Source organism: Adelges cooleyi, unplaced genomic scaffold (genome assembly GCF_023614345.1).
Source record: "Adelges cooleyi isolate 19-005CV unplaced genomic scaffold, UGA_ACOO_1.1 ACOO_flye_CR_arks_rails_tigmint_CR_PRNA_574, whole genome shotgun sequence".
Lineage (NCBI taxonomy): Eukaryota > Metazoa > Arthropoda > Insecta > Hemiptera > Adelgidae > Adelges > Adelges cooleyi.
Window position 1 is genome coordinate 13,106,989 of NW_026096268.1, and position 12,082 is coordinate 13,119,070.

The following is a 12,082-nucleotide window of genomic DNA, read 5'->3' on the forward strand; positions in this document are numbered from 1 at the left end:
GAAAATATTTTTTATGTTTTATATTAAAATGACAAAATATTAGACAAAGTTACAACAGCGAGATAAGTATCTAATGATACTGCCGCTATGATGTTATTCCTACTGCACTCATAATACAAATGGCCCGAATGCGTTCAAGTTCACAATTCTAGATAATACTTATGTGATATTGTTTAAATCTGATTAGCCTGCTTTATGATAAAGAAAAATATGATCAGTGTGCCATTGGTTTAGGTAAAATTCAACAAGACAATTTTAAATTTTAATAACATTTTTATATTATACAATTTTTTAGATAACAATATAACATTGATAGTTTGTCGTTAACAACAAGCGTACTTAGCAAGAAATTCTGGTTATTTCGATTTAATAGCTATACCCAGAAACTTTTAATTATAATTCCATAACCATAAACTGTGTATTTGTTGTAAAAATACGCGTCAATAGCTCCACGTATAATTTATTAAAACCCTTTTTTTCAAATAATAAAATTTGTCTATTTTCTATGAAAATTATATTAAAAGGAGCCCAATCCGACAACCAGATTAGGGTAAATTAAGAGTCATTATAAGGTGCACTATTCCGGGGTCGACATTTTTCAGCAACCCAGAAAATGTTTTAATTAATTTCAAACACTTGTCAGGATAGCGAGGATGTACATTCAGAATTCATACTGTTAAGATGATTCATATTATATATTAATAGTATTATTAAGTGTTTACAATATTTTAATACTTAACTAAGTGTTATCATAGAAATTTACATAAGGATTTAACACAGTAAGGTGTTAAAGTCTTTGCTTTTTTTTTAACATGGCTCCGAAATCGGCTGTAAAAGAAGAGCCACGAAGAGCATCGCGTGGAGAAGTTAGGAGAGGCGTCGTGGAAGTGGCAATGAACCTAAACAGCTTAGGATAAACAAAAAAAATATGTATAAAATAAATACAATATTAATCGTAATAATGTATAATGTACAACAAAGAGTTATTGATGAAAAAATAGTTTATCATCAGAAGGAACCGATGGACACGTCTTAATCTAGAATTCCTCGTCTTCGTAGTCCGGCAAATCCGAATTTACTTGGCCGACGTCGGAGACATCAAACGTCTCGTTAGGTTGGCTGACCCCAGGTTCTCTGGTAATGGTCTCTGGCACATCAGCCATCGTACATCCGTCGTATAGGTTAAAGTCATCGTGCTCTGTTCTCAGGTCCGGCAGTACCGTGACCGAAGGCATATCTTGGTTGTAAGGAGGACCGGGAATAGGCGTTTCCGTGCCCGGCCTTGGGATCCACATGTTGTAGTCGTTGGCTACCAACTGTTCGATGGGCACTGGCCGAATTGCGAACAAGCCCAACAGGTCCAAATGTACCACGCATGTGATCAACGCCAACAAGACCTGCGACAACAAATGCGGTGTTATCATAAACTTGTATCACAGTTGATCTATCGGGCTAGGGTCTAGGAAAATATGACACAGTACGTGTAAGGTAGTTTTGGGTGTGTTTCTCTAACTATGGAAAAATTGAAAGAAAATACAACTTGTATTCTTTATCATCTAAACCAAGTGGTGTGAGTATAATAGAATGATGATGTTGGGCAACGAAGTAGAAAAGGTGGTGAGATTAAGATGAATGCGAACGGAAAGTAGGAAAAACCCTGCAAAATAATATTTTACGGTTAATTTCAAAGGTATGAGGATAGCATGAATGGGCGAAGAGGTTGTGACCTAGGTGTAAGATGGGGACTAAGATGACAGATTCCAAATTTTTAATTTCAACAGGGAGTTCACATTGAGCTAGGTATGATAATAAAATAACTATAGTGCCTATGGTTCGTCACACGTTGTTGATAATTTTCTTCATTTATTAATCAACTAAGTATCTTGGTCCTAAATGCAAACTTTTTAAAAATTACCAAATATACGTCAATGACAAATGCATACATACTCAATTTAGTTTAATATCTAAAAGCTAAAATGGAGTTTTCTTCTCTGTCTTTTGCTGTAGTCGGTTGTGTTGGTGTAAAAATAAAATAAATTATTCCAGTATACTTCCTGAAACGTTCTCATGCGAAATGACGTGCCAGTCGAAACTAATTTTTAAAGAAAAAGAAAATAAATGTGCATATTGCGGAGACAACAGATTAGTACTTGGCGAGACTAGAAAGTTTCCACTAATAAATTGATAGCTTTTATAAAAAAAGAGATGACGCTGAGCCGAGTCATAGTCGTTTTGCATGAAAAACTTTGAAAACACTATTATATTTATTTTTACCCCGCTATTTGATAAAAATACATTTTTACCAACACAAATTTTGAAACTTAATAAAAACTTACAAAAATGATTTCCTCGGTCAAACAAAACATGAATAAGTGCACAGATCACATGTGACCTCATTATAAAGTCTGAATATGTATATATCATAATGATTACTGTAATAGTTAAGACTACTACAGTTAGTTAGAATTTAGGAATAACTAATTCACCTTTTCAAATTGAAAAGTAGGGATTTTGACGTGTAAAAAACGGGTTGTATAATCCAAAGTTCAATCTAAAGTGTGAGCATCTACTATTTAATGTAGACTGTAGTATGAGTATTGTATACTTGTATACGAGTTTTTGATCACATAATCGAGGTGAACTAGCTAAGTGTTTGTATACTATTGTAAATTATTAATAGACTTTTCGAAAGCTAAGTATTTTCCGGGCTATTACTTCTGGGATCGCGTGTACATTTTTATCACTTGTATATGTTTGATTGTATTGTTGTTAATTGACAAAACTTTTAAAACCGTCCTTATCGAGTTTCACGCGTCACAACTCATTTTTGCAAAAAGTAAAAAAAAAATCTAGATCTTTTGGAAACATTAAATGCAAAATAGAGTTTAGAATGTATTACGTTACGACGGCGAATGCGGATTAGAGCTGTTCACAAACTTGTGTCTGTCTGTTTTTAAACTTAGATTTTTGTTTTCGAATAGTGTTCATATTGTAAACATTCTCATGCAAATACAGGCGAGGAAACAAATCCAGCGGAAGTAATATAATTGTTTATCATAAAATATGTGTACGTTTTTTTTTTTAATTAACCGATATTTCATTGCTTAGTAAATTAGTTTGCTGTCTAGAAAAAAAATGTCAAATGAAATATTCAATTAAAAAACCTTATTAATATTTCAAATTTAAAACACTGTATACATCAATGCCTTATAGAAAAAATGAAAACTTGTCGTTTATTTTATTTAAAAAAAATAATCGCTTTTGCCATTGCTTCATTTATTTACAACTTAAACATATGCAATATAGGTATTAGCGATTGGATATTTATGGAAAAACTGAACCAAAACAAATGGAGTCACACTTGACGCTGTTTTGTGACACAAAAAAAAATAGGTGCAGGTGTTAATTCTACATATTAAAACAATACAGCTACAATTCCCATTACCACGAGGAGTTTCCTCATATAACGTGTGTGTTTTTTTGTGAAGGCTGTAATTGATAATTTCTAATTTGGCAAATTTCGGATTTTAAACTTCAAAAATATTGCTATTTGCTTGCACGTGGATTTGTGGGTAGGTATAGAAAATGCAGGTAAGATGACGCATACATACTCAATATGATAATATATTGTACATTTATTATTCCAAATTAAAACGGGTAAACTTGACGGTTATTTATTATTTGCATAATTAATACCGTTTATTCAGTTAACAAAAAAAAATCGTCCCTCGAGTATTAAAGAGTCTAGTCGCATATAATAGTCAGAAATAAAATTAATAATATAATATACTGGAAAATGGTACATTTCATAAAAAATGATAATAATAGTAAAAATCCCGAGCAACCCAAATCTAATATTGAAATCTATATTCAATAGTTGTATCTTCGAGCGATGGTACGCTCTTACTATATTAGATATTTATTTATGAACCCATATCGGTCGCATAATATGCTTATACTTAGGTTGGGCGCAATGAAAACACATTATTACAGCTTTACAAATCAAAACCCTAACAAAACGGGCATTCTGCATAATACTATAAACGTATGCAATGTACATTTTGTATTCTCTTGTACATAATATTGGGTACAATTTTATTTTACAGTGATATACGATTCGCTATATTTAGTGTACCCACTGAGTTGATTTTAAATATGAAATTTTGAAGTATACATTTGGCAGTTTTTATTTTTTGTGATGATGTAAAAATTCATGTTTTGGTGAGTATAAGGTAAGTGTTATACATGTCAGAAGTTGTGCTAGAATAATGTAGTTGGGGAGAAATAGCTAAGATTATGCTTGGCCTGCACATTTAATGAGTTTAAATAATGATAAACTCCTAATAGAATTTTACTGTTTTTATTATTGACATACAAATTATACTCGTTACGCTAGGTATTTGAATAATTTATTTATTCATAAAGTTGAGCTGTTAAATATTATCGTGGTCGTTTACCACGGTGCAATTTGGAAAATTAGCTATTTAGTCGTTTTTACATTGTATACAATTCGCGATGGTGGCCAATTGCGGTGTAGGATAATACATAGATTAGGAGAAGGGAAGAAGCGCATTCATGGTCTACCCTTTTAACCTAAAATATATTCTTCTCACATTTCATAGTGCAATATTGTGTCGTTAACGCGGGTTACATTCAACCTGTACCACACAACACTCGGCGATCATATCGCATGTCGCATACAACATTGTGGTTTCATAATAACATTTAGAGAAATATTGATATTACAAATAACAATATGATAAATGTAATAGTTTAAATTAACAAAAGTCGTACACAAAACGAGTAACGTCTACGAATCTATCTATGCCATACATTTCCACAGTTTAATGTTGATAGTAAACATATAAATGCTTGCTACATTATGAAAGTCATGAGTTCAAATAATGGTTCTTATATTGTATTATATCAACCAATACTAAAAGTGAATTGTTCTAAATGTATTCAAAAATCGTAACTTTAAAAAAATGATCTACCAGAGCTCATTGACAAACATTTTATCATTTTAAAAAGTTACTATTTTTGGGAAAAAATGTATTTTTGTAAATCCTAAGTAGACTAGAACATTTTTTTTTTTCAAAAGGACCTAATAATACTTCTCCCAAGCGTTTTTTGTATACTTGGACAACTGCACCTCGTGCTCCCCACAAGTAGGTACCACTAATGATTCACACCGTGTTAATAATAAAACTTCCAAGAAAGATGTAAACAATAAGGGTTTTAATTAAAAACTCAAACGCGATTACGTCTTCTTAAAAAGCGGTAAGGCTATATTTTTGTCATTATTCAAGGCTGAGATTGTATATATTACATTTTTAGAGATTAAAGCATATAGCATATAAATTTATAAAAAAATGCTTTGTAATTATTAAAACTGTTACTCTTCCCACTAACGTTTCTGATTTATGGACTTGGACTATACAAGCCAGGCTAGCCCACGCAAAAACATAGTATTGAGAAATGTCGTTACCCTCGTACCTTATCTAGAAGTCTACAAAAGAAAAATACTATTTTAGCATTCACTTATTTTCACTTCCTAGTATAATCAAGTGGAGTACTTAAATACACAATTGATCCGTATAGTATTTTAATGTTTTTTATCACATACTCCATATTATTTGTTTCTAAAATAATCCAAATTATTCAAGTTTAACATATGCATATCATGTTATAATACATTAAAAATCCGTTTTTTCCTTCACCTTCACCCCATCAAATTGAGATTGGACACCTTCGTCTTAAATCTACTCTCGACAAGATCTGCCCCATTCCTTATTAATCCATTGTTGTATCTGTTCCTGTGTACGAATCAACTCATCCTGACAGTTGCAGTTTTTATGTTGGTTGTTATAAACTTTTGGCGTTTATTTTAATATCAAATATCTGCTGTTTATTGTTTACTATTACGAGTATATTATACACGCGAATTAAGTTTTGCCTTCGCTATTCGTCGCTCTAAGTCTTGTATTTATTATTTTTTCTTATACTCTTCTCTGGCAGTTGAAGTTTTAAAGTCGTTTATTGTAAAATTGTTGTTTGTGCTCTCATAATGGACACGCTTATAAAAATGTACTCTGTATTCTCGCTTGGCCATAATAATCATTAGTAATGTTTATTGAACGAGTAGGTGAACCATACTCGGTGGATGGTTTTTGCGAATCAAAACCGTCTGATGGACTACACGTATAGAAACTATAATAATAGTTTAACTGGTATCTTGTCCAATTTCGAAATGTACTCGGTAAAATATATTCTGTTTTTCCCTATATATAATTAATTATAATTTGATATGATGGATTTTACCTAAAGGCAAAACGTGTTTACTTCCAGAAAGTAAATAAATTTGTATCATATTCTTAAATATATATCAACAAGAAAAAATATCTCTCATACTGTTGATTTATCTACATTTTATTCTGATATTTATTTATGGAAGGGGTTGAATACACAAATTATATAAACTATAAATGTTAATAATACAATTATTTCGATTTTTTTCTTAAATTTTGTTTTGTGACTTAGATACGTCTAAGAATTTATATAAGTATAGAAAGATTGTATAATGTTATAATTATATACTTTTTTACATTTTCTTACCCCTCACAAATAAACGATTCATATTGTAATTATTTTGTAAGCTTTTATAGTAATTTAACACAATAAACTTGGGTGTTTTTATTTTAAACGGATTTCATGTGTTTTTATAGATAATTTAATTAGTCTTCATTAGTTTAAGTTAAGGTTAATATAAAAAATAATTAAACTAATTAAAGCGTTAAGGCTCGCCTTTTATATTTTAAATATTTTATTATTAATTAGTTCGCTAATAGTCGACAGCAGAATAATAAAAATTGAAATAATTCTTTAACCCTTCGTTGCATAAGAGTATACATTTTTGAGTATTAGTATTTTAAGTCGTGTATTTTTTTAAAACTTTTTTGTTACAATAGAACATTTCGGATATAATCCTTGAAAATATATATTTTTTAGTTATGAGATGGGAGGCAATACCATCGAGCTCAATACATTTAAACTGTTGCATAAGTTAAAATAAAAAAATATTTATTCAACATTTATACTACAAACATATACACTATACTGAGAGACGATTAATCTCAATATGGCAATCAGCACAACGTTATTCTGTTATACTTTTCATGGCGAAATTTTACATAATATTTTTAAATTCTCAATACAACGCCACAAGTGCATTTTGATAGGGGGTCAATTTCTGTTGTCATAGCAAAAGCATATGGTATGAAATGCGTGGGACTCTTGTGTAAACATTAAACGCTATATACAGTTTTTTAATAACAAGTGAAATTACCAATTGTTGTTTGAACAACAATAGGTAAGGCTTATTTCTCACTCAGACCTAGAAACCTAGACCCCAATCAGTACACAAAACCCAAATTACACAATATTTTTTTTCCCAAACGCAAAGTGTTTTCATTTCAAAAACCACAACCAAATTGGAAACAAATCCACACCTGTTTTCGGTCATCACATATTATTATTTATTTCATTTGAAAATAACATAATATTCTACTTCTACTTTATGCGTGTCGGGCAGATAGGTGTTCAATTTTGCCATGTACACAAATCATATTAAACCAAACAAAAGAATAAATCCGTTCAATTACAATCGAGTATTCTTGGACAAATAAAAAATCTAGTTGAAAAATAATTCACCGGTATTCTAGACTCCAAAAAAAAATTCCACTAGGATAAAGTGCTTAGAGACTTTAGTGAAGCAATACACGAAACCCACAATAATCCGGTTTGATTTAAAAACAAGTCATAATATAATAATACCCATCATAACTACAACCATTTAAATATTTGTACCGAAGCCTTAGGTCTGTGTGCGTAATAAGTACATGTGCATAAAGTGTCGCGTGTCTGTAAACATGTAAATATTAAAAAGTTCCAACTTTTTTTTTTATCGGACAAAATAAAAATAAAATATGTGTTTTCGGGTAGAAACAAAATCGCAGTTATTTTTTTTATAAGCTACTGTTGTTTTGTCAAATAAAAAACGGTATCAAGAGACACGGCGGTGTACGCTTTGTCGATTTGAAAAATAGCAAAGGTGAGAATATTTTTATCTTGTTTTTTGATTTTATTTTATTATATAAAAATATAATATTGCGTTGCAACGTGGGAAGAATGAATTCCGATATTATCGTCAGAAAGACTGTGTACTGTGTCTGTCGAACGTTATTATGTTCACTTGCACACTATTTTACAAATAATCCGTTGCAGTTTATTATATGATATATATATATATATATGATAAATAAAATAATTTATACAATTTATATTACCGAAATCAATCCGACAGCTATCATTGTTGAGCGTGTGCAGTGTTTGGACTCTGCGATGCATTCCAGATCTTCTAACACAGTGATGTTTTTATTTTCAAAATTAAATCTATACCTATTCTGTTACAAAAGGTATTTGTTTAGGTGTTCGAACGCGTTAAAGTGTACCGCGATTGCGCGCGTGTTGTGGTTTGCGATTTCGAACATTCAGAGCGAGAAAAGAATATATAAACAACGATAATTTTTTTTTAATAAATAATAATACACGTAATAATTAAGAAAAGATTACTGTTATTATATATTGAACATGATCATTATGCAATTTAATATATTATTGAATTTTAAGCCGTTAATGTTAAGGAGTCAATAGTGTTTCTTTGTATTGTAAATTTAAAATCGTCTTATGTATTTGTGTGTTGAACAGTATGCTGTGTCTTTTTGTAACCAACATGGTGGGGGGACAGTTCGTTTTGAATAAAAGTCGTTTCTCTCTTACATTTATTTGTCAGAATAACAGTACTATAATATGCCTATTCTGTGATAAAAAAAACGGCAATTATTAATATACATATTTTAGTCAAATCGACATTACCTTGACATCGTTATCCAATATACAGTAGAAAATACTATATCATAGTCCAGGTTATAGTATGGCTGTTGATATTGCAAAATGCTTAAAACAAATCAAGTCCATATGGGTTCTTCTCTAGTCTTGTTCTATATTATAAAATAGGCTAAATAAAACAATTTCTAAGCAGAAAAATGAAAATGACTATGCAAGTTATTAAAAAATGAAATTAATTTAAAACAAATTAGAAATACAAATAAATAGATAGATGTTTTGTTTGCTATTTAAAATTAGTAATTATTAATGTACAGGTGGGAATGTTTGAATTTTTTTAAGGTTTCATATTTGTCTAATGTAAAATGCAAATTACTCATCTATCTTACCAAAAATATGTTATTTACCGCTACAGGCCATAACAAGTGGTATGTGTTGGAACTCGGCAAATAATTTTAATATCGATGATCCGGTATTAATTCCTAAACACATTTTCATCTGACTGACTTAAGTTTTCGTTCCCTGTGTTATAAATTTCCTCCTCATTTCCTCCTGGACGAAAAGATTTTATTGTTCGAATGAAATTCAAATAGGCATTAACTCCGGTCCCTGCTTTATAGACTCAATATCATGTAGACCGAAATGCAGACTTGTAAAAATGTTAATATTATAGAACCTTGCCTTTCATTTTATACTATTTTTATAGCTTCTATAAAGAAAAAAGCTTAGTATTTTCGCTAAGCTATTTTAAGTATTTTAGCTATTCACGTTTTTCAACCATTGTAATTCTGTATTTATTAATCAGAACTAAACACGTTTAAACGACATAATTTATTTTTAATGAGTTTCTGACATTAAAAATATTTGTCGATGAAATTCTTGTTCGCCCTTAAGTTGCATACGACAATTATTCACAAAAGCAGCTATCAGTTTACTTAGCATGTTAGTTTGTTTGAAGTAACTGAAAAACATAATGTTGTATTAAGATGTTCAGTCTTTAGTAATTACTCGGGTGTGTTATTAAAGGTTTCGGGGGATTTATAAGGATTATAAAGACAAAAGGATTAATGGCTCTTGGTCACCGACAAACAAATTACCGTAAAGAGTCAAAAACTTTACTAGCCAGAGTATATTAAATACCAGCTCAAAAAAGGCAATTAAATTTTTTTAGTAGCACATAATTTACGATAGACTTTCCCTTTTTTTAACTTAAATGGTTGCAGAGTAAATAAAGACATTTTAATTAAGTCAATAGAGTTAATATAAAAAATAAATCAATTCGCTTGTAAGAATATAATTTAATAATAATATGCATTAATTATTTTCCATTTTAACTGAAACTACATTATACCACTAAATATCTCGCTATATATTATGTAATGTATTTGTTTTTAGAAATCTGATGTATTATTTTTTTTTAATAAAGAATTAGCAGATATTCCATTAGCAAGTAAAATCACAAGTGGAAACCTATTTGAAATAAATAATAATTTTCATATTTTTTTTGTTTAATTTATAGAAATAAGGCGTGGAATCGAATAGAATTGCTTGATAAAAACATTTAGAACAAATATTGTGTTCTGTTATTGACTTTTAGGCGTATGAAGTGTTATGAACTTAACACACAAACTTAGTGTTTACAAATTAACCTACATAGAAAATATATATTTACTATTTTATCATTTTTTAAATATAATAACAACAAAGCTGAAAATATGAACACGCTGCTGAGCTACTGGATTTTTTTGGGTCAGAGTTAATCACAAAAGGTATTTTCTATTAGTTGATTTAACTAGGTAACTAACTAGTTAACTTTTTATTCAAAAATGTACATAGTTATTTTAAAATCAAACAAATTATGAGACTTGAAAGGTGGGGTAAAGCTAATTTCTACAAACGTTTACTTTAGTTGATTCGACAAGTTGATATTATCTTTTAACATCAGCATTCGTTCAATTGTTTTTATAAATATAATATATGGTCTGCCTTCAACTGAAATAATAGTTAAAATAAAGCAGCACGAATTTTACAACAAATTGTTGTTGTGTACATATTATGTATAGTTACCAGAGGTTATATCCACTAGATGTATGACTAACATTTCCTGGAACTTTTTTGAAGTATCAATTTGTTTTCCATGTTTACGTCATTTTTTTCACTATTCATGAGCACTTTTGTCTCGGATAATTTCCCCCTCTTGTCTGGTAAGTTTCTTTAGTTATGCAAGTTATTCTTAAACTCGACGAATTATCTTATGGCGTTCATACCATCTGTATTCCACCCATTCGCTTTAAGAATTTATATATTTTTTTATTAAGTAGATACCTTCCTATAAAAACATTTATAAACATTTTTGTTAAGATTGGATAATTTAAAAAAAGTATGAGCTGAAAAGTCATTGATGACAAATAGTTTTCGAATATCCCTTAAGGTTAGGGTTGGCCACTTAAAATAGCTCATCTTTGTTAGATTGTTGTTATTATACAACACTCAGCGATTCAATTGCGGTCATCGAAATTCTAATAATAAAAACTGATAATGTGATAATTGAATTACGGTTTATTTACTGATTCATTGACTTCGATTCTCTTCTTATTAAATTTGCTTGACAGCTATTATTATGAGCATTTAAAAATTACTTATATTATTTGCTTCCCTTTATTTTTAAAAGTTAATTTTACAAATTTCAAGAAATTTTCTGTCGTAGGGGTTTTTACTAAAATTTAAAATATACTTAAAGTTGTGCCACCCAGCATTATTCTAAAATTCATACTCCGATAAACTGGAAAGATTTTTCTTGTAGAAGTTTAGTAAAAATATAAAAGGAAAAAAATAACATCACTACAAAACTAATACCTTCTTAGCTATCGCATCCAAGCTAAAAATGTCGTATTATTGTTTTATTACTTTTGTTTCCCGTTGACTAACTTTTGTCACTTTCCATTTTTTCTTTTGATTTGACATAATTATATTGAATTAATTTTGTGGAATCACTATATTATTGGCATATGTGCCAACAGCTAAAAGTAACTTGTCGTTAGTGTAGAAATTAATTACCCCTGACACAGTCTGTTACTTTGTTGGGCGGTTTGCAGGTGTACACACTAAACTTAATCTATTTCTATTAATACCATAAACTAATGTGTTTCACGAGTGTTGGCCGTCAGGGCAAATAATC

The 12,082-nt window shown here is 29.9% G+C and overlaps 1 protein-coding gene across 1 annotated transcript; it reads right to left on the reverse strand.

Annotated features, from left to right (window-relative positions):
- Positions 1–328: 328 nt before the first annotated feature.
- Positions 329–8,436, reverse strand: LOC126843343 (uncharacterized). The gene is made up of 2 exons (XM_050580786.1): positions 8,346–8,436; positions 329–1,397 (listed from the first exon to the last, which is right to left on the reverse strand). Exons 1-2 carry the CDS (start codon positions 8,367–8,369, stop codon positions 1,038–1,040), a joined length of 384 nt encoding a protein of 127 aa, XP_050436743.1. The 5' UTR covers positions 8,370–8,436; the 3' UTR covers positions 329–1,037.
- Positions 8,437–12,082: the final 3,646 nt, after the last annotated feature.